This window comes from Tachypleus tridentatus, chromosome 13 (genome assembly GCF_004210375.1).
Source record: "Tachypleus tridentatus isolate NWPU-2018 chromosome 13, ASM421037v1, whole genome shotgun sequence".
Classification (NCBI taxonomy): Eukaryota; Metazoa; Arthropoda; class Merostomata; order Xiphosura; family Limulidae; genus Tachypleus; species Tachypleus tridentatus.
The window spans coordinates 15,368,029-15,392,898 of NC_134837.1; the positions used below are offsets into that span (position 1 = coordinate 15,368,029).

Consider the following 24,870-nt stretch of genomic DNA (forward strand, 5'->3'; position numbering starts at 1 on the left):
CGATCATCTGTTCACCCAACGAAAAAAGAAACTAAAGTAACCAGTTCTTCACCAATGATTAGCGAAACAGAAAGTATATATTCCTCTAGTAGAAAACCGACGAAAGGTAAAGTAATTTCTACCACAGAAGATACGATTGTATCATCCTCTCAAAGTACAATAAACAAATTATCAGAATCATCCATTTATACCTCTAAACTTAGCACGGAACCTAGTTTAGACACATCGAGTGAAAAATCGATCATTCCAACAGATTTAAGAACAACGACAGATGCACAGAAAGTAACCTCTGCAGTTTCATCCGAAGGTACTTCCATATCTGATTTTACTGTTATTCCAGATAAACCTAGTACTAGTACAATGTCTACAACTGGTAAAATACTGTCAACAAATGAGGTTATAAGTGAAACCTCTTCCATGCATACATCTGAAGATATATCAGAAACGACGTCTTCTCCACAAACTGTCAGTATAACGCTTGCCAGACAAAGTAGTTCAACGCCATCTACTGTTCAATCGTTAAAAACATTAGAACATACTAGCGAAACATCATCTGTTCACCCAACGAAAAAGAAACTAAAGTGACCAGTTCTTCACCAATGATTAGCAAACAGAAAGTATTTCTTCCTCTAGTAGAAAACCGACGAAAGGTAAAGTAATTTCTACCACAGAAGATACGATTGTATCATCCTCTCAAAGTACAATAAACAAATTATCAGAATCATCCATTTATACCTCTAAACTTAGCACGGAACCTAGTTTACACACATCGAGTGAAAAATCGATCATTCCAACAGATTTAAGAACAACGACAGATGCACAGAAAGTAACCTCTGCAGTTTCATCCGAAGGTACTTCCATATCTGACTTTACTGTTATTCCAGATAAATCTAGTACAAGTACAGTGTCTACAACTGGTATAATACTGTCAACAAATGAGGTTATAAGTGAAACCTCTACCGTGCATACATCTGAAGATATATCAGAAACGACTTCTTCTCCACAAACTGTCAGTATAACGCTTGGTAGACAAAGTAGTTTAACGCCATCTACTGTTCAATCGTTAAAAACAATAGAACATACTAGCGAAACATCATCTGTTCACCCAACGAAAAAAGAAACTAAAGTAACCAGTTCTTCACCAATGATTAACACAACAGAAAGTATATATTCCTCTAGTAGAAAACCGACGAAAGGTAAAGTAATTTCTACCACAGAAGATACGATTGTATCATCCTCTCAAAGTACAATAAACAAATTATCAGAATCATCCATTTATACCTCTAAACTTAGCACGGAACCTAGTTTAGACACATCGAGTGAAAAATCGATCATTCCAACAGATTTAAGAACAACGACAGATGCACAGAAAGTAAACTCTGCAGTTTCATCCGAAGGTACTTCCATATCTGATTTTACTGTTATTCCAGATAAACCTAGTACTAGTACAATGTCTACAACTGGTAAAATACTGTCAACAAATGAGGTTATAAGTGAAACCTCTTCCATGCATACATCTGAAGATATATCAGAAACGACTTCTTCTCCACAAACTGTCAGTATAACGCTTGCCAGACAAAGTAGTTCAACGCCATCTACTGTTCAATCGTTAAAAACATTAGAACATACTAGCGAAACATCATCTGTTCACCCAACGAAAAAAGAAACTAAAGTGACGAGTTCTTCACCAATGATTAGCATAACAGAAAGTATATATTCCTCTAGTAGAAAACCGACGAAAGGTAAATTAATTTCTTCCACAGAAGATACGATTGTATCATACTCTCAAAGTACAATAAACAAATTATCAAAATCATCCATTTATACCTCTAAACTTAGCACGGAACCTGGATCACACACATCGAGAGAAAAATCGATCACTCCAACAGTTTTAAGAACAACGACAGATACACGTGAATTAACATCTGCAGTTTCATCCGAAGGAACTTCCACATCTGAATTAACTGTTGTATCAGATAAATCTGATACCAGCACAGTATCTACAACTGGGGTAATACTCTCAACAAATGAGGTTACAAGTGAAACCTCTACCGTGCATACATCTGAAGATATATCAGAAACGACGTCTTCTCCACAAACTGTCAGTATAACGCTTGCCAGACAAAGTAGTTCAACGCCATCTACTGTTCAATCGTTAAAAACAATAGAACATACTAGCGAAACATCATCTGTTCACCCAACGAAAAAAGAAACTAAAGTGACGAGTTCTTCACCAATGATTAGCATAACAGAAAGTATATATTCCTCTAGTAGAAAACCGACGAAAGGTAAAGTAATTTCTACCACAGAAGATACGATTGTATCATCTTCTCAAAGTACGATAAACAAATTATCAGAATCTTCCATTTATATCTCTAAACTTAGCACGGAACCTAGTTCACACACATGGAGTGAAAAATCGATCACACCAACAGATTTAAGAACAACGACAGATGCACAGAAAGTAACCTCTGCAGTTTCATCCGAAGGTACTTCCATATCTGACTTTACTGTTATTCCAGATAAATCTAGTACAGGTACAGTGTCTACAACTGGTATAATACTGTCAACAAATGAGGTTATAAGTGAAACCTCTTCCGTGCATACATCTGAAGATATATCAGAAACGACGTCTTCTCCACAAACTGTCAGTTTTACGCTTGCCAGACAAAGTAGTTTAACGCCATCTACTGTTCAATCGTTAAAAACATTAGAACATGCTAGCGAAACATCATCTGTTCACCCAACGAAAAAAGAAACTAAAGTAACCAGTTCTTCACCAATGATTAGCATAACAGAAAGTATTTCTTCCTCTAATAGAAAACCGACGAAAGGTAAAGTAATTTCTACCACAGAAGATACGATTGTATCATCCTCTCAAAGTACAATAAACAAATTATCCGAATCATCCATTTATACCTCTAAAATTAGCACGGAACCTAGTTTACACACATCGAGTGAAAAATCGATCATTCCAACAGATTTAAGAACAACGACAGATGCACAGAAAGTAACCTCTGCAGTTTCATCCGAAGGTACTTCCATATCTGACTTTACTGTTATTCCAGATAAATTTAGTACAGGTACAGTGTCTACAACTGGTAAAATACTGTCAACAAATGAGGTTATAAGTGAAACTTCTTCTGTGCATACATCTGAAGATATATCAGAAACGACGTCTTCTCCACAAACTGTCAGTATAACGCTTGCCAGACAAAGTAGTTTAACGCCATCTACTGTTCAATCGTTAAAAACAATAGAACATACTAGCCAACGATCATCTGTTCACCCAACGAAAAAAGAAACTAAAGTAACCAGTTCTTCACCAATGATTAGCGAAACAGAAAGTATATATTCCTCTAGTAGAAAACCGACGAAAGGTAAAGTAATTTCTACCACAGAAGATACGATTGTATCATCCTCTCAAAGTACAATAAACAAATTATCAGAATCTTCCATTTATATCTCTAAACTTAGCACGGAACCTAGTTCACACACATGGAGTGAAAAATCGATCACTCCAACAGATTTAAGAACAACGACAGATGCACAGAAAGTAACCTCTGCAGTTTCATCCGAAGGTACTTCCATATCTGACTTTACTGTTATTCCAGATAAATCTAGTACAGGTACAGTGTCTACAACTGGTATAATACTGTCAACAAATGAGGTTATAAGTGAAACCTCTACCGTGCATACATCTGAAGATATATCAGAAACGACGTCTTCTCCACAAACTGTCAGTATAACGCTTGCCAGACAAAGTAGTTTAACGCCATCTACTGTTCAATCGTTAAAAACAATAGAACATACTAGCGAAACATCATCTGTTCACCCAACGAAAAAAGAAACTAAAGTGACCAGTTCTTCACCAATGATTAACACAACAGAAAGTATATATTCCTCTAGTAGAAAACCGACGAAAGGTAAAGTAATTTCTACCACAGAAGATACGATTGTATCATCCTCTCAAAGTACAATAAACAAATTATCAGAATCATCCATTTATACCTCTAAACTTAGCACGGAACCTAGTTTACACACATCGAGTGAAAAATCGATCATTCCAACAGATTTAAGAACAACGACAGATGCACAGAAAGTAACCTCTGCAGTTTCATCCGAAGGTACTTCCATATCTGACTTTACTGTTATTCCAGATAAACCTAGTACAAGTACAATGTCTACAACTGGTAAAATACTGTCAACAAATGAGGTTATAAGTGAAACCTCTTCCATGCATACATCTGAAGATATATCAGAAACGACTTCTTCTCCAGAAAGTGTCAGTATTACGGAGGCTACAAAAAGCAGCTCAGCGCCATCTACTGTTCAATCGTTAAAAACAATAGAACATACTAGCGAAACATCATCTGTTCACCCAACGAAAAAAGAAACTAAAGTAACCAGTTCTTCACCAATGATTAGCAAACAGAAAGTATATATTCCTCTAGTAGAAAACCGACGAAAGGTAAAGTAATTTCTACCACAGAAGATACGATTGTATCATCCTCTCAAAGTACAATAAACAAATTATCAGAATCTTCCATTTATATCTCTAAACTTAGCACGGAACCTAGTTTACACACATGGAGTGAAAAATCGATCATTCCAACAGATTTAAGAACAACGACAGATGCACAGAAAGTAACCTCTGCAGTTTCATCCGAAGGTACTTCCATATCTGACTTTACTGTTATTCCAGATAAATCTAGTACAGGTACAGTGTCTACAACTGGTATAATACTGTCAACAAATGAGGTTATAAGTGAAATCTCTTCCATGCATACATCTGAAGATATATCAGAAACGACGTCTTCTCCACAAACTGTCAGTATAACGCTTGCCAGACAAAGTATTTCAACGCCATCTACTGTTCAATCGTTAAAAACATTAGAACATACTAGCGAAACATCATCTGTTCACCCAACGAAAAAAGAAACTAAAGTGACCAGTTCTTCACCGATAATTAGCGAAACAGAAAGTATTTCTTCCTCTAGTAGAAAACCGACGAAAGGTAAAGTAATTTCTACCACAGAAGATACGATTGTATCATCCTCTCAAAGTACAATAAACAAATTATCAGAATCATCCATTTATACCTCTAAACTTAGTACGGAACCTAGTTTAGACACATCGAGTGAAAAATCGATCATTCCAACAGATTTAAGAACAACGACAGATGCACAGAAAGTAAACTCTGCAGTTTCATCCGAAGGTACTTCCATATCTGATTTTACTGTTATTCCAGATAAACCTAGTACTAGTACAATGTCTACAACTGGTAAAATACTGTCAACAAATGAGGTTATAAGTGAAACCTCTTCCATGCATACATCTGAAGATATATCAGAAACGACTTCTTCTCCACAAACTGTCAGTATAACGCTTGGTAGACAAAGTAGCTCAACTCCATCTACTGTTCAATCGTTAAAAACAATAGAACATACTAGTGAAACATCATCTGTTCACCCAACGAAAAAAGAAACTAAAGTAACCAGTTCTTCACCAATGATTAGCGAAACAGAAAGTATATATTCCTCTAGTAGAAAACCGACGAAAGGTAAAGTAATTTCTACCACAGAAGATACGATTGTATCATCTTCTCAAAGTACGATAAACAAATTATCAGAATCTTCCGTTTATATCTCTAAACTTAGCACGGAACCTAGTTCACACACATGGAGTGAAAAATCGATCACACCAACAGATTTAAGAACAACGACAGATGCACAGAAAGTAACCTCTGCAGTTTCATCCGAAGGTACTTCCATATCTGACTTTACTGTTATTCCAGATAAATCTAGTACAGGTACAGTGTCTACAACTGGTATAATACTGTCAACAAATGAGGTTATAAGTGAAACCTCTTCCATGCATACATCTGAAGATATATCAGAAACGACGTCTTCTCCACAAACTGTCAGTATAACGCTTGCCAGACAAAGTAGTTCAACGCCATCTACTGTTCAATCGTTAAAAACATTAGAACATACTAGCGAAACATCATCTGTTCACCCAACGAAAAAAGAAACTAAAGTGACCAGTTCTTCACCGATGATTAGCGAAACAGAAAGTATTTCTTCCTCTAGTAGAAAACCGACGAAAGGTAAAGTAATTTCTACCACAGAAGATACGATTGTATCATCCTCTCAAAGTACAATAAACAAATTATCAGAATCATCCATTTATACCTCTAAACTTAGCACGGAACCTAGTTTACACACATCGAGTGAAAAATCGATCATTCCAACAGATTTAAGAACAACGACAGATGCACAGAAAGTAACCTCTCCAGTTTTATCCGAAGGTACTTCCATATCTGACTTTACTGTTATTCCAGATAAACCTAGTACAAGTACAATGTCTACAACTGGTAAAATACTGTCAACAAATGAGGTTATAAGTGAAACTTCTTCTGTGCATACATCTGAAGATATATCACAAGGGACTTCTTCTCCAGAAAGTGTCAGTATTACGGAGGCTACAAAAAGCAGCTCAGCGCCATCTACTGTTCAATCGTTAAAAACATTAGAACATACTAGCGAAACATCATCTGTTCACCCAACGAAAAAAAGAAACTAAAGTAACCAGTTCTTCACCAATGATTAGCGAAACAGAAAGTATATATTCCTCTAGTAGTAAACCGACGAAAGGTAAAGTAATTTCTACCACAGAAGATACGATTGTATCATCCTCTCAAATTACAATAAACAAATTATCAGAATCATCCATTTATACCTCTAAACTTAGCACGGAACCTAGTTTAGACACATCGAGTGAAAAATCGCTCCTTCCAACAGATTTAAGAACAACGACAGATGCACAGAAAGTAAACTCTGCAGTTTCATCCGAAGGTACTTCCATATCTGATTTTACTGTTATTCCAGATAAACCTAGTACTAGTACAATGTCTACAACTGGTAAAATACTGTCAACAAATGAGGTTATAAGTGAAACCTCTTCCATGCATACATCTGAAGATATATCAGAAACGACGTCTTCTCCACAAACTGTCAGTATAACGCTTGCTAGACAAAGTAGTTCAACGCCATCTACTGTTCAATCGTTAAAAACATTAGAACATACTAGCGAAACATCATCTGTTCACCCAACGAAAAAAGAAACTAAAGTGACCAGTTCTTCACCGATGATTAGCGAAACAGAAAGTATTTCTTCCTCTAGTAGAAAACCGACGAAAGGTAAAGTAATTTCTACCATAGAAGATACGATTGTATCATTCTCTCAAAGTACAATAAACAAATTATCCGAATCATCCATTTATACCTCTAAAATTAGCACGGAACCTAGTTTACACACATCGAGTGAAAAATCGATCATTCCAACAGATTTAAGAACAACGACAGATGCACAGAAAGTAACCTCTGCAGTTTCATCCGAAGGTACTTCCATATCTGACTTTACTGTTATTCCAGATAAATCTAGTACAGGTACAGTGTCTACAACTGGTATAATACTGTCAACAAATGAGGTTATAAGTGAAACCTCTTCCATGCATACATCTGAAGATATATCAGAAACGACGTCTTCTCCACAAACTGTCAGTATAACGCTTGCCAGACAAAGTAGTTTAACGCCATCTACTGTTCAATCGTTAAAAACAACAGAACATGCTAGCGAAACATCATCTGTTCACCCAACGAAAAAAGAAACTAAAGTGACCAGTTCTTCACCGATGATTAGCGAAACAGAAAGTATTTCTTCCTCTAGTAGAAAACCGACGAAAGGTAAAGTAATTTCTACCATAGAAGATACGATTGTATCGTCCTCTCAAAGTACAATAAACAAATTAACAGAATCTTCCGTTTATATCTCTAAATTTAGCACGGAACCTAGTTTACACACATCGAGTGAAAAATCGATCATTCCAACAGATTTAAGAACAACGACAGATGCACAGAAAGTAACCTCTGCAGTTTCATCCAAAGGTACTTCCATATCTGACTTTACTGTTATTCCAGATAAATCTAGTACCAGCACAGTATCTAGTACTGAGGTAGTACTGTCAACAAATGAAGTTACAAGTGTCACATCCTTTTCACATACAAATCAAGAAAGATCAGAAACATATACTTCTTCAGTTGTGTCGAGACTTTTATCAAGTACACCGAGCTCAACTTTTTGGTCTTCAAGTTTTGATGATGGAATAACAGAAGTTAATGATTTTAATGTTAATGATTTTGATTGGAAAATTGTTCTTTTTATTACTTTAGTTTTATTTATTTTGATTAGTTTTTGTGTTTGCTGTTTGATTTGTGTGAGACGGATTTGGAAGAAATCTCGGCCATCTCGTCGTTTTTCTGACCTCGAACCTGGTTCTCCTGTTTTTGTTGACACAGGTTTTGAAACAGTCTCTCCGTTGTATGTTACTTAGTTTCTGATTTTACTTGTATTCGGATACTGACTACATATTTTTTCCTTAAGGTGTATAAATTTTATATTTTCTATCGTCTGATAAGAATGGCCTTGGTACTAATAGATCTGACAAGATTTTTTGATTCTGATTGTTGTTGTTCACGTTTTGTATGTTAATCGTTGGTTTAATAATTTGTTTGAATTTTGTGCGATTTTAAGATAATTTGAAAATATTTGGAATTAACCTTTTGTCCAAATTAATATGAAACAAATTTGGGTAAAATATTTTACCCGATGTTGTAATGATACTAAAAAAAAACACATAGAATAAGGAAAACTACAAAAAGAAATCCATAATTTAATTTGTTTTTTATTTATAAGTCCGAAGGTCTAACTTCCGAAAAATCTGTTTCTCGAGTGTTTTTTTTTCTCTGTAATATATTTTCGTAATCTAACATTTGAAAATTCTACCTTCTCCTTGTTATGATCTGAAATTATTACGTTTGATAATAATGTATCTCATATCATAAAAAATATTTGTTATTACGTTTTATGAAGTTTAACTAACACTGAAATCTACATCTCAATGATCACTAGTTTAAAACATTGATTTGCTGTTATCCGTCTTTTATACGGCTATTAATGTTTAAAAGTGAAATGGTTTTATTAAATTAATGATATGAAAGAAAGAAGAAACAAGGTCTTTCTTGCTGTTTATTGTAAATTTAAAGGTTAAGTAAGATGTTAATGTTCTAACTTTGAATTAAAACCTTAATTAACGTATTCTTGGAACGGAGATAGTACTCTTACCATAAAATCAAATCTTAACACTCACACCACAGGATAAGATAAACACGTTTTTTAAGTATATAATATCTATTGATAATTTTTTATCTGTTTACCTAGAGCATGTGTGCATAAAAAGTGTTGAACTAAATATATGTTTCTTTACGCTTCTCTTTCTTTCTCACTTGGTATTTACATTTATTGACGTATGGAAATGTCATTTTAGATCGACAATTTGTCTGTCGAAAGATCGAATGTAGACCTGTGTTATTCAAGTATTTTGGACTGATAAAATATGTACACAATTAAATGAGTTACGAATGTTGGACTTCAGGGATTCAAAGATATTTCTTTTAGGGTTACGTTTGTTTGATTAGACAGACGGTGGCTGATATATCTCTATGGTATGAAATAATGCTTGTTAAGTTTTCAGAATTTTATTGAGTCAGGTGTGAAAGGGAGTAGGATTTTTTATAACCATTTTCAGGCTCGATAAATGTGTGGGGGGGCAGATATTTTTCATTGGGAAGGCAACATGTTCTGAACCACCAGTTAGCAGAGACATTTATACATGATCAGATAGAGGTCAAACTGGAGTGTTGAGCAAGCTGCAAGGATGACATTGTAAGTTTGGAAATAGCAGGGGATATATATTTGATACGAAGTCACTGAAAATGAAGAGAAATGTCAAGAAATGTTATGAGATTATACAACTCCCGAGTTGTACTGGATATTTTTATATTGATAGCCAGATGGAGGCCATAGCGTTTAAGTTGCGAAGTAATTTACAGAAAGATAAAGAAACGAACATCCCTAAGTTATGACCATAGGCAATACAAGGACAAATAATAGTAAAACAAAAGCTGTTGTTTAAACCACAAGTGGTTCCAGTTAGATATTGAAGAAGGGTGAGCACATTGTTACAGGATGGACTTTTCATGCCAGGTGCTACAAATGATGAAACCCAAACAGTTAATTGTATTATGTAAATCCACAGAAAAATGGTCTGTTTTGACATTAAATAGATCAGAATTTCGACATGTCAGTATGTTTTTTTTTTCTTGGATCAAACAGAGTAGAAAATAGCTTTGGACTTAAATAGATTGAATATATTCTGCCATTTTTTGCACCAAAGTGATTATATGCTATTTGTGGTCTATCAGATAATTACTAAATCAGTATTACCGGCATACTGGAAACTCTGTGCTGTACGTCAAAGATGTAGCACATCGGAGATATAATGAGAAGAGATGACAGAACTGAACCTTGTTGGTGAGTGATCTTAAGAATATGCCTTTCAGAGAGACAACTGCCTGAGGTTTTGTAAAAATTGAATTTATGACAGAAACATAATAAAGTAGAATAGGTACAGAATATAGCTTGAACATCAAACCATGATGCCAATTAATCAAGATTTTTTTAAAAAACGAAGAGAATCATACAAGAAGGTCGATTTGTTGAAGTGGCTTATTGCATTCCAAGAAAATTAAAATCATTTCCAAGATTGGGAGTTCAAGCGGTCGAGATATCGCTTATGTGTGAAGTGAATAATTTGGTAAAGTGTATTGTTTATTTTTATGAATTTTTGTATATGTTGCAACGCATCATAATTATGGTAAGGATAGTAATGCTATATAAATACTTGTAACACTATATATTATTAATTGTTGTCTTAAATTAACCTGCTCATTATTCGAAAGAACTGGCAAATGAATTGCACTCAGAGGATTTGTCAGTTATAGACTGTACGAATCATAGTTGTTTGACAAGAAAGGTGCAGACCTATTTGTATTCTTTAGAGGTGATTTGGATTAACTTGAAAATCTTAGCTCTAAGTGAATTACACGTTTATGTCAACTTGATACTTTGTAAATATGTGAATAATGTTCTTTAGAGATAAACATTTAGACACATTCGTTTGGTTTGACAAGTAGAGACCAATGTGAGGAACATTCATTTGACCTGACAAACATCAACGAATTTGAAGTATATTCATCCGTCTTGAAAGATACCTTTTTTAGTGGATTGATTTGGAATTTCTTACATATATAAATGACATGCATTTGAATTGACAGACTTGTATTTAATCACGTTCATTTTTCTTTAAACGTGTATACCTATGTAAATTACAATATTTTACAAATCTAATTGAATCGTTTTTATTACCAAAAGATGAACTTTACATTTTCGTTTGTTCCCAATCTTGAAAGCAGCCCCTCAACCAAGCCATTAGATTGAGTAATGTAATATAGTGTATGAGTATTAACCATGTTACTACCTTACAAATTTCAGCAAACAGCTGACTGTTGAAGTTACTTCTTCATCAGTATCAATCTCCTTGAGTGTCCGAAGCACATTTTCCATCCACTGCTTAACGGATATGTCAACAAATATTTAAGAAGGCACATTAACTAAACAAATAAATAAAAGACATAAACAAATAGATAAAAGACATAAATAAATAGATAAAAGACATAAATAAATAGATAAACAAATGGATAAAAGGCATACTATTACGCCAGAAAAACTTCATTAAAATCACCAAGAATTTGATTTTGTAACACGTTTATATATGCATTCGTGAAGAGTCGAATTATTTTGTATAAGTCTAAAATCAGTTAACAAGTGTCTTGTTTACCTCGATAAAACCGTAGTGGAAAAGTTTTGGATTAAATAAAAACAATTACATATGTTTCATGAAATAATAGGCCGTGTTTTATTTATTTTGTAGCAATAAATACATACCTCCGTTTTGCACCTCAAACTTTAAACTATAAATGTGTTAGTTAGGGGATATCCTTATACTTAGCCCATTCAGTAGTTATCGATTAGAACTAATATATAACGATTACCTTAATCAGCAAGTATTGGCTCACCTGAATCAGAAACGAATCTCAAGTTCTCGGAGATGAAAAGAATCTTTAAAGACGCCAAACTTAATGCATAACTCACACTGCAGCCGACCAATAAAAAAAATTACAAAATTCAAGAAATGCATCTGTTCTATATGACATATGTAAAGCAATCTTCTATACACAAGGTACAATAAGATGAAAGTCCTGATGAACCAGTAGATAGGTTTCTTGACCAAATTTGGTACAGAAGGTAATTTGTTGAACTGATTTTATCTTTTGTCAAGTGATCGTCACCCGGCAGGTCAGCAGTACATTTAGAGTCAAATGCCGAAATCCGGAAATAGATTTTCCTATTTTGAACAGGACGAAGACACTCTACTGTGTAGCGTTGCGTTTACAAACACAATGAACGAACAAAGAGTACGCGACTGGAATCATATTCAGCGTATTATTATTTTATAGTGGGGAGTACATTCTACAGCAGGATATGTAAAGTTTCTGTAATACAGTAAAACAAGAAAATCAACAAAAGAATTTTGGATCAGACAGGCTAACATAACTTTGGTAGTTTTTGGTTGACAGTAGACTACTACATGCTAGAGAATAAATGTTAAATTATTACAAAGGCAATATATGATCATAATACAGTGTGAAACGTCTATTAATTATGTCAAAGTTAATTAGTAATTTATCGGCATGGAATATCTCATTTACATTTATATTATTACTATACAAATAATCGGCAGAGGGCGTAGAGAGAAAATGTTATTTATAAGAGAGAAAAAGTAAAAAAATTTTTTTTATTCCGAAAGTGTTCATATATTCAAGATAAGTCATCTTATGTCATACTTTGATGAAACTTGATACTTCAGTGTGTAAAATAGAAACCATTATCAGCCAGCTCCACGTGATTGTTGTGCTAATCCAAACGTCATGAGTTTTGTTATAATTTTCGCTCTTAGCACCTCTTCTTATTTATTCTACAATTTCACGTGAAACATGTAAATCTTTTCTTTAATTCTCGGAGATGAACCACTCTTAATGTTTTAACATCAAATTTGATATACTGTGTCTGTGTTGTATCTGATAACCTAATAAGTTTCTTAAAGCAGCTAAATACTAAATAAGTTTAAAATGCCACATTACATATTGGTGTCTAAACGCTGTTAAAATAAACTTAATATTCCGAAAATTATTTATATCGAAGTTTGAACTCAAGGGAGGTCTCGTTCAATCTACACTTTGATCAGCGTGTGTTATTGTGTTATACTAGTTTCGGACATTTTCACTCTTCATCAGGAACTCTCAACACAAGTTCACCAAAGAGAGAGAAGCTGGTCCTGTATCATACTGTTGATGTGAACACGCTTTGTATTCGCAATGAGAAAACCTATGCACTAGCCAATGAAACTTTTTCTTTACTTCACGTGACTAGTATTTATTTAGGTTTTCTCACAGTGTTTGTGTTTTAATTTCGCGCAAAGCTACACAAAGGCTATTTGCTCTAGTCGTCTCTAATTTAGCAGTGTAAGACTAGAGAGAAGGCAGATAGTCATCACCACCCACCGCCAACGCGTGGGCTACTCTTTTACCAATGAATAGTGGGATTGACCATAGCTTTATTACTCCCCGCCGTCTAAAAGAGCGACCATATTTGTTGTGATGGGAAATTAAACCTTCGACCCTCAGATGACAAGTCGATCATATTAATTACTTGGCAATGCCGGGCCATGGTTAAAGTAGAGGTTAAAATTCACATGGTAAGGTCGATATGTAAATCTATGTACAAACAATGGTTGCTAATGCTAGTTGTTAACTGTGTTACTTTTATGAAGGTCGCAAAGAGAGAAAAGTAGAGAAAGTTACGGCCGCTTGACCAACAGCTCAGTAATTCATATTTTATGTAAACATTCTTGACCACTTTGATTGACTTGTAACCACCATGTAAACACGAAACTATACACAGTGTAAGTTTACGTGTAGTAAGTACACATTCACACATTTTGGCAAGCTTTGTTAAACAAAAGTCAGATTTTATGTTGAAGTATTTGAAATGCAGGTTAATGAATAAACCAAAATTTACAAATTCAGTACGAGTACAACTTGATTTTCGTGTAAAGTATAAAAATGATTTATTTTTTTCGTCTTTAAAGCTTTCAAATTGCTTTTGCATGATTGTTAGGACCTCGTAAATGAATAACAAAAGTTGTTTCAGATGAAACTGGATCTTTTATTTTCTCTGCATATGAGCCACGTCCAACCTTTCAGTCACCAAGTGACGAACGATTAGAGAATAAATCTAAATTATCCTTTCTTCTTTCTGTAATTAGGCCCGGCATGACTAGGCAGGTTAAGGCATTCGACTCGTAATCTGAAGGTCGTAGGTTCGAATCCCCTTCGCACCAAACATGTTCGCCCTTTCAGCCGTAGGGGCGTTATAATGTAACGGTCAATCCCACTATTCGTTGGTAAAAGAGTAGCCCAAGAGTTGGCGGTGGGTGGTGATGACTAGCTGTCTTCCCTCTAGTCTTACACTGCAAAATTAGGGACGGCTAGCGCACACAGCCCTCGTGTAGCCTTGCGCGAAATTCAAAAACAAACAAATATTCTTTATAGACTGTCTTCCTGGTTGTCCAGATCGGTATTTAGGTCTCAACTTGGGTTACCAGGTACAGCTTAATCCTTTTCTCCTTCCTTTACTGTGTTTTAATCTGTCAAATACTAGTGACAATTTTACGAAAACAGTGCTTAAAACGTTCGGTTTTAAACGTGTCCATTTATCTTATCAGAACCCTGTTTGTGAATATTATACAGTAATATTTAGTTCCTCACTGCTACATTGTTTCGTCTTGTCGTGTATAATACTTCTCAAACAATAGTTTATTTTCCATTATAGTAAGTGCACGTTTCGTGTAAAATATCCTGTATATATATATATAGATACATTCAATACGGTAATCCAGGTGAGGCAGTAAGTTCTGGTAATGAGTGACTATTATGTTATAAACAAGGAAAGAATTCATAACTGTTATAAGTGTGGGCTTTAAATATATAAGTAACTGAAAGAATCACCACCACGGGCGGGGCGGGGCGAATTTTATAACCTATACTTCTGAGCGCCCCCGTTTATATCTGACCCTGAGCTTCAGCTTGAGGTCAGATAATTTTAAACCTAAACTAATGCCACGCCCTCTGCTCTGCTGAGATCGTTAGTGTAAAGGTTTTCTTGGCTGTTTCAAATACGAAGGCAATTTCATCTGTTTGCTTTTGTGGACTTTGGTATGTTGGATACATTCTATAAAGACGTTTTTGGTTATTTCTAAGATAGGGTTAATCGCAGAGGTTGACCGCTGGTTATTTATTATATTGATGGTTTTATTTGGGTGTTTTGCTGTGTAGTTGATTTCTTATTTTCTATACTTGCTACTCCCTTTCTGTTTTTATTTCGTGAGTGCACGACTTCTGCACAGGTACGTGTTTGTGGAATATTGAGGTTGTCAGTTTTAATATTGTTGTCGGCTTTAGCGGTGGTTTTGTTGAAGTCTCTCGTGTTTGCTTTATTTCATTATCTTGAATGTTTGTTTGTGCGGCTGTCATATTATGATGTATTTGATTTCCTTGTAACAAGCTATTTAATTTATTCTGTGTTTTAGCTTATAACTAAAGCACACAGGGTATTAATTTTTCTACTTTTTATTTGGAGATGTGATGGTTTCCACCACCTAAAATTATAACATGATTCCTGTATCAGGTTTCTGACCTGGTGCCATTCAGTGAAACAGCAATATTTTTGCGGACTTAAAAACAAACAAACAGAGATATTGCTTACATTTCTGGCAGACTAATATTTAATGATTTAGAGGTAAACATTTAAACCTATATAAAAATTGTACACATACGTTATCGAAATTTGTCAGTGCTGATGGATTAATTGCACAAAATCTAGTTCTAACTTGAAATTAATGAGTCAATTGGGTTTCGTTAAATAACAAAATAAAGGGATGCTGTGGGTCCGAAAATATTGTTTTGAAAACCGATAGTGGGTTACAAAAAATTCCTTTTGTGTATCTGAGAACGTACCCCGCTGGTACATCGGTAAGTCTCCGGATTTACAACGTTAAAAGCAAGAGTTCGATTCTCCCTCGGTGGACTCAGCAGGTAGCCCATTGTGGCTTTGCTATAACAAAACACACACACACACACACAGTATCTGAGAACAAACTAATACATTATAATCTAATATTACACACTGAGCACCTTTCAAGTTGCTTCTGCATGATCAGATGACTCTCTGGATTTTGCCAACATTCTTCTAAAGACAAGATAATTTGTGATATTAATCATCAAAGTAATTTTGCAATATTTGATTGGAACTGCAGGTAAGAAATTAAAGTCAAATACTACAAGTCTTGTTCCGGTCATTAACAATTCCTTGGTCTCTTTGTTTCTCATAATGAGAAAATGGTCAACTAAGTTCCCAACATGAAATAACTTGCTAAACTAATTTTAATCAGTTTAAACATTGTGAACTAAAAATTAAATGTTTCTTTTACATGTCGACTTCTTTCATCGTTGTTTCTGGATAAAATATTGAAAGATAGCGAATATATTAGGATGTCACTATCTCGAATGACCTAATCTTGGTCACTACACTTATCAGATTTGCATGTTCTTTTATTCATGTATTTTCAATCCTTTTTGGTGGTAGACTCAATATACCTTTAATGGCATCCAGAACATTTAAATTTATAGACAATATTCGAAATTGTTGAATACGATATGGTATCCTTTCATTTGAAAACAATTTCTAGTCTACATTCTGATTTTAAAATCGCGCCTAATTCTGTCTGTGGATAAGTTCTACGAAAAAAAAAAAAAAAAAATCCGACATTGTGTTTCTTCACTAAACTTACCTGTTTGCTACTAGAGGACAGCACCAGCGCTATTGACAGTGGTTTTTCGGGCACGCAGTATGGAAGTTGTTTCTTGGACTCCAGCCTCCTCTAGATGTCGTTGTATGTCGTTTCCACTTTGTCTCTGTTAAAGAGAGGTTTTCAATCTTTTGAAAGCGCTTGGATTGTAAGGTTTCTTGTTTTTAACTCGTATGATGTTATTAACGATGTTTATTTTGAGTCTCTTTTGCTTTACAAAGTTTTTGTTGTCAAATGTTTCATGTAAGTATTCCCAAGTGTTAGAGATGATGTAAGTACAACCAATCAGGACATTAACTCTTCTCTTTTTCCTGAATAACGATAAACAAAACTGGTACAACGAAAATATAAAATGTATTTTTATGATAAACTTTACATTCAAAGCTGCTTTCATTGTTAACCACCAAAGGGCCCAGAAAGGTAAGTTTTTTTGTTTAACCTGCAAACTTTATGTTATAATCACGACTACTAAACTATTATAAATATTAAATAACATGATCCGAGTTTTTTTTTATTTGTGTGTTTGTTGAATTTTGCCTAAAGAAGTTCCAGGGTCCTCTGCGCTGGCAGCTCCAATTTTGAAGGGTTTGTTTGTTTTGAATTTCGCACAAAGCTACTCGAGGGCTATCTGTGCTAGCCGTCCCTAATATAGCAGTGTAAATTGGGATACTCTTTTACCAACGAATAGTGGGATTGACCGTCACATTATAACGCCCCCACGGCTAAAAGGGCGAGCATGTTTGACGCGACAGGGATGCGAACCCGCGACCCTCAGATTACGAGTCGCACGCCTTAACACGCTTGGCCATGTCGGGCCCCCAATTTTGAAGGGACAGAGTAGAGGGAAGGCAGCTGGTCAGTATTACTCACCATCATCTTTCGGGCCACTCTTTAAAGATCGATAAGTTAGGTTATGAATTTCGATTTCGATTACGCGTCTTGTAGTTTGCGAGTCAAATGGCCCAATCATAAGACCAAAGATTATTAAAAATGGCAAAAGTGCAATCCACATATCTATGGTTCTTTGATAACATGTAGTTTGAAACTTTCGAGACAGTGCTTTTAACACAGTTTTCGTCAACATACAAAAATAGGTTAGCAAGAGAATTTGTTAATCTCCAACCATCATAACGCCATCAGTTTAATCATAAATGATCTCTCGTGTTTTTTGCTATTCCTAAAGTTTATAAATACGGTACTCTAAAAAAATTGGTTCTTATAATTTTGAACTTGTTGATTTTCTTATAAAATATTTGAATATATTTACACATAATTGGTATTCCGTCATAAAACAATTGCCTGTCCTAACGAAATGCAAGATTTACTTTAACAGAAATGTCTATTTTACCCATTTTGAAGTAAAATATCTGTGTAATAATATTTCCTTTCAAAAGATGTCACCAGTAGCAACTTAATTAATTAAATATAATGAAATGAGACAACCCAAGTTTTTTGGCTTTTTTTGTCAGTGGAGTCGTATATTATTAGACTAAGTGAGTTGCGCTGGTTTAGACACTAGTGTCTTTTCTTGATAGCCTGTTTCTCAGGTTTCATGAGTGACATTGGTTGAAGTTGTCAATTAACCTATCTATAATGTGCTCAATCCCCCTGCAGGACGAAGGTAAGTTTACGGATTTACAACTCAAAACTAAGGAATTCGATTTATTTCGGTGGACATGGCAGATAGCGCGATGCGGCTTTGTTATAAGAAAGACACACAAACACATATAATATTACCCACCATACGTTAGTGGACATGTATTGTTGGTAATAAAGCGTTTTTCTTAGAACTTATCCATAGATAGATCAACCTGCGATTTTTAATTAAAAAATGTGAACTATAGTTTTATTGTGTTGTTTTTTTTTCAGCTTAAAAGACGATGCACTTGTCTCTAATGACATTCAATGTTGTCTATTTATCTTAATATCTTATAAGGGGTTTAGGTATATTTCGTCAACCACCAGCTGGCTGAAAGTAGTTGCAGACGTACATGCATATCTGATACTTGTAAATAATTGTAGTATATAAGATATCCAAGAATGTGACATAGTAATATTTTCATCAACTTACAACATTCTATCTAAAAAAAGGGTTAATATATGTTTGTGTAAAAAAGAGAAAGTTTGTTTGAAAGTTTGAAAGAAAGAGGTAGTTTGTAAACCAAGTTCTCAAGTGAATGAGACTTGCTCAGAAATAGATTTTGTTTACTGAAAAACCCTGATATGTTTTCTTTTGAACTTTACAGTTTATAAGAGCACACATACGAATCAGGTTCTGAAGGTTGGATGCATTTTGTTTATCATTCTTTAACTCGAAATTAACTTGTAATATTTGAGATCATGCGATTCTTCTTCCAAGATCAATTGAATCTATAATTATTCATATATCTAATCAACACGTTCTCTGGAGGATCAGACTAATGATGCTCAAATTAGGAGTTGGATTTCCTACAGTTAAGAGAGAGTAGACTGATAATTGCGCGGCTTTGCATTGAAACAAATAATCTATATTTAGTCAATACTGCCACAAGTGTTTCAGATTTGATACAAATACATTTGCTACGGAATTGTAGAAAAATCTCTCAGAGTTTAAGATTATTTGTAATTCTCTTAGAGTATTATCAAGATATTTGAAAGTTAGCAACGTCCTAACACAACACAGAGTGTGTGTGTGTTTTCTTATAGCAAAGCAGCATCGGGCGATCTGCTGAGCCTATCGAGGGGAATCGAACTCCTGATTTTAGAGTTATAAATCCGTAGACTTACAACTGTAATAGCGTGGGGGGGGGACTCAACACAAAGCCCTCCTTCCGAAATAAAAGAATGTTTACAGATTGAAACACGATAGTAATTCAGTTCAGTTGACATTAAAGTTTGTTTGTTTTTGAAATTTCGCACAAAGCTACTAGAGGGCTATGTGCGCTAGCCGTTTCTAATTTAGCAGTGTAAGACTAGAGGGAAGGCAACTAGTCATCACCACCCACCGCCAACTCTTGGGCTACTCTTTTACCAACGCATAGTGGAATTGACCATCACATTATAACGCCCCCACGACTGAAAGTACGAGCATGTTTGGCGCCACCGGGATGCGAACCCGCGACCCTCAGATTACGAGTCGCACGCCTTAACACGCTTGGTCATGCCGGGCCTTGATATTAAAGAATGAAGGATAATATCCAATAAATATTTTATGCTAATAAAATGTGGTTGAATCACACACGACTGCGGACAGTTTTAAGACAGCATGAACACGAGAATTATTTTTATGAATTAATATTACTTTGTTGCATGGTTATTTGTAAAGAGTAATTTATTAGCTTGGCAAATATAAATAAAACATTGATCGCCTGTTGGGTTTTACATTTTTATCTGATTTAAAATTGTTGCTATTTCATTAGTTTATTACATGACTTTGCTTCTGATTCTGGAGATAATTTTATTTGATGTAATGGTTGAAAAGGAAGAGAATTATGAGTAATTTATGTTGTAAGTAAGTTGTTACTTCTCTGAATGGAACTAAAGAAATACATCTCTTCCGGAAACATCATTGCTTTGTATACTTCAATAAATGTTGTTTATTACATCTTTCAGAACTTTATGTATGTTTCGAGATGGTAGCAAAAACAATATTTCAAGAGATTACAACCGTAATCGACACGTCTTGAAGATTGGATATTATTGACGAGCTGAAGTGTATTCTTACGTAGATCTTTGGAAGAAAGAAACGTTTATGTTTATCGTGAAAACTTTCGAAATTGTAGTTGAGAAACATGACAGATTTATTGTCTGTATTATTTATGGAGCTTAATAATCGAAAATTTGTTTGATTTAGACACAAATCAGAAGTGAACAAAAGATAATCGTTTTGTGGTCCAATATTATGTGCCAAAAGATATAAATTCAGTCATAAACACCAACACAATTTCTGTACCAATTGTACAACGAGGATGGAACATGTGAACTGTGACGATAGTTTCACTAAACGATATCTTGCATCTTCAGTTAGCTTTTCTCGTGTTCGTGATTAATTCTGTCACTAGAGGGCGATTAAATCTGTTTGTTTTGTGTGTTTGTGTGTTTTTTTTTTTTATAGGAAAGCTACATCGGGCTATCTGTTGAGCTCACCGAGGGGAATCGAACCCTTGATTTTAGCGTTGTAAATCCGTAGACTTACCGCTGTACTAGCGGGGGGCAATCTGTTTGTTTGTTTTTCAATTTGGCGCAAAGCCACACGAGGGCTATCTACAACAGTCATCCTTAATTTAGCTAGAGTGTGAGGCTAGAGGAAAGGCAACTACTTATCACCACCCACCGCCAACTTTTGGGTTGCTTTTTTACCATCGAATAGCGGGATTGATCGTAACATTAAAACGTCCCCAAATGTGAAAAGTTGAACATGTTAGGTGTGACCAGGCCAGATGATTAAGTATTTAAAAAAGAAGTTTCTTTAAAATGTCTTGACTTATAATATCATTTTTAGAGGTATCACACCAGCAAGTTGGGGACTTCGATATTTTGTCAAGAGTAAGAGACAAATGTCATTTTTTTTTTTACTGTTCATAAAAATAAATTAGTATTGTTTATTTTGAATTAGATATAAAACTACACCATGGACTATCTGTACTCTACCCAACACCAGTATCGAAACCTGGCTTATATCGGTGGGAGACCTCAGACATTCCACTGTGCCGTTGGTGGTCTATAAATTAGTACCCAAAGGATGGTTGTGTGTGGCACTGATAAACTGAGGTCTATCTAGTATACCTGTTCAAAATTGAGGACAATTGTGCATAAAAAATCTTTGTAGAACTTCGGGTGAAAGATTCTCAAAGAAATAAATTGAAGTTTGAATTTTTTTTAATTAATTTATTTTTTATATATTACTACGTGGATTTGTTACTTGCTATTTGAGGACAAATCCCCTTCCAATAGCAACATATAAAGCATTTCATATACACCATTAATCCTGCTGGACATCTTTTTAAGTACAGAAACGGGTTCATTTCATCATACTCCATAGTTCCTGATCCATAGTCATGAACACCACGTCACAATCAACTATGCTCAAAAGGATATATATGGGTTAGACTTTATCAAAGACAGACAGGCGAGTTAACACTCATAGTGTCCTGGATAATAGTAACAATTAACTCCTTAACTTCTAAGTGGACGAGTTCTGTATGTTAGGTGAAGAAATATCACTTAATTATACAGTTTTGTTTCTCTGGTAATTTTTGTATATGTCCTCTTACTGAATGTCCGGAGGCATTTTATGACAGCAAAATCAAAGTCGCTACATTCTGTGTGACGTTAAGAAAGGAAATATATCTTTTACTAATTTGTTCTACCCATTAACTTATTAGTACCACGAGTACCATATCGGATATTCACACATTATGATTGTTATAGAATAACGCTTTAACATTTAGGGTAGGATTTGACTTGGTTTGGTTTGTTTTTAATTTTGCGCAAAGCTATACGAGAGCTATCTACGCTATCCGTCCCTAATTTTGCAGTCTAAGATTAGAGGGAAAACAGCTAGTCGTCATCACCCGCCGCCAACTCTTGTGCTATTTTTTTAACCAATGAATAGTGGGATTGATCGTAACGTTCTAACGCCCCCACGGCTGAAAGGGCAAGCATGTTTAGTGTGACAGGTATTCAAACCCGTGACCCTTAGATTACGAGTGCCTTAACCGCCTGCCCATGCCGGGCCAGAATTTGACTTTGTCGTATACAAAATCGTACATCCTAAGAAGTCATAGCATCATTTTGTCCTACCAGTTTGACCACTTTCCTAATTTATAAAACTTGCATGCAGAAACGTACATTACCAATTACCCTGACAACATATTGGTGAATTTAAATAACTTCAATGGACAACTGCGTAACGCTTATCTACATTCCATCTGTTCAGTGTCCTTAAATGTACATGTTCTTCTATTCGTGGTGGATTCGTGAAATTCTTGTTTGCAGCTAGGGCAAGTATTCCGTTTCTGTTGGACTCGTAATGTGAGGGTCGCAGGTTTGAATTTCTGCCGCATCAAATATGCTCGCCCTTTCAGCAGTGGGGGCGTTAGAATGTTACGATCAGTTCCACTATTCATTTGTAAAAGAATAGCCCAAGAGATGGAGATGGATAGTGATAACTAATTACATCCCTCTTGTATTACACTACTAAATTAAAGACCGCTAGCGCAGATAGTTCTTGTATAGCTTTGCGATAAATTCAAAAAACAAACAAACAAATCGTTTGTGTTGAATTTTGCGCAAAGCTACACCAGGGCTATCTGTGCTAGCCATCCCTAATTTAGCAGTGAAGGACTAGAGGGAGGCAGCGAGTCATCACCACCCACCGCCAAATCTTGGACTACTTTGTAACTAACAGATAATAGGATTGACCGTCACATTATAATGCTCACACTGATGAAAATGTGAGCATGTTTAGGATTCGAATTCGTGATCCTCAGGTTGCGAACGAAGCGCTTTAACCATCTGGCCATGATAATATTCAGTTATAATTACTTAAAATAATTCTGCAGGCGACATCGTGGCTTTAAAATATATTTTAAATATGTTTGTAAATACGATCTTTCAAAAAATATATATAAGTAGCTACTTTGTAGCACACAAATATAATTAACATTTAGAAATATTAAACACTCATGGTTTTACGAAATTTTGTTTGTTCAAGTAGTCATAGCCTATTCAATCTATCAAACAGACAGGAATATCATTCTCAGTCTTACCACATGCGTGAGATTTTCTGTGCACGAGGAATTATTATCTTGATTATGTTTTTTAACCTGTTCAGTGCCGTAGACGAGATAACTCTTCCAAGACGATCGGTAACACAGTGCCACGGACGAGTTAATTCGTTCTCAATAATACCTAACGTCAACGCTAGATGTCAGCACCATACATGCATTTGACTTACCTACAAATTGTTTCACTTTCGATCCAAAATGGCGTCACGAAAAAGTTACAAAATGAAGAAGCATTAGAGTTGTATTGAAGCAGCTGATATATAATGCCTTCAAAGTTGAAATACAAGACATTATTTTCTTGTTTCACAATTACTCTCTAAGGTGTATGAAAGAAAACTATTGCTTGTTTTCTATTAACAACCAAATATTGTACGTATAACTGTTTAGGCACTCCAGGAATTTCTTAACATGGTCAGTTTCTTTGTTTACTGTTAAACGCAAAGCAACACAAGAGACTATCTGTGCTGTTCTCACCATTATTATCAGTTTTTAGCGTTATAAGCCTTCAGACTTTATGCTGAGCAACTAGAAGGGGTGGGTACAACATCGTCAGAAACATTAAAGATGTAAAACACGTCAACTACATATGATATATGGTAAAGTGGTTTAAAAACTGTAAAATGTTTCCGGCGGTAATGCTTTCAAAAACAGGAAGAAAAATATTGACTAAACAAGAACACAGACTAAAGATCATAACCATACAGTCAATGTGGTCTTTAAATGCCTCCAGCGATAATGTTTTCACAAACACGAAGTGGCACAGCGGAATTTCTGAGGACTCGTAGTGCTGGAAATAGCGTTTCGATCCCCCTGGTGGGCAGAGTACAGTTAGCTCATTGTGTAGCTTACTGCTTAATATTAAACGATTAATCAATGATCATTACACAAAATGTTATTTTCTCAAACGGTAAAATTAATTAACATCAAAATTCGAATTATACACTATACTATTCACTTAATTAAATGTATCGTTGCTTCCAACGAAATTTCAAAACTAACACAGTAATTATTATTTTTAAATTTACAATTTAACTTGATGTTTAAAAATTCAAAGTTATACTTCGAAGTGTATTCGTTACTAGTATAACCATTCAAAAATAGTAAGCAGGTGAGATTTTAATGTATTACTTTCGAATATTCGAAAACATTTTATTA

General features: G+C 34.9%; 2 protein-coding genes across 2 annotated transcripts in view; both read left to right on the top strand.

Annotated features, from left to right (window-relative positions):
- LOC143237640 (uncharacterized) overlaps positions 1-20,823 on the top strand; it is an 88,196-nt gene extending 67,373 nt beyond the window's left edge. Inside the window, exon 4 of the mRNA XM_076477129.1 lies at positions 20,540-20,823. Coding sequence (XP_076333244.1) covers positions 20,540-20,566 — 27 coding nt within the window. The 3' untranslated portion in view covers positions 20,567-20,823. The remainder of the gene's footprint in view (positions 1-20,539) is intronic.
- Positions 6,605-10,245, top strand: LOC143239719 (uncharacterized). Its single transcript, XM_076481137.1, has one exon. The coding sequence runs from the start codon at positions 6,605-6,607 to the stop codon at positions 8,393-8,395; it is 1,791 nt and encodes a 596-aa protein (XP_076337252.1). The 3' UTR covers positions 8,396-10,245.
- Positions 20,824-24,870: the final 4,047 nt, after the last annotated feature.

Excerpts from the sequence above, each read along its gene's own strand:
- LOC143239719 (XM_076481137.1), top strand. The coding sequence starts at position 6,605 with ATGATTAGCGAAACAGAAAGTATATATTCCTCTAGTAGTAAACCGACG.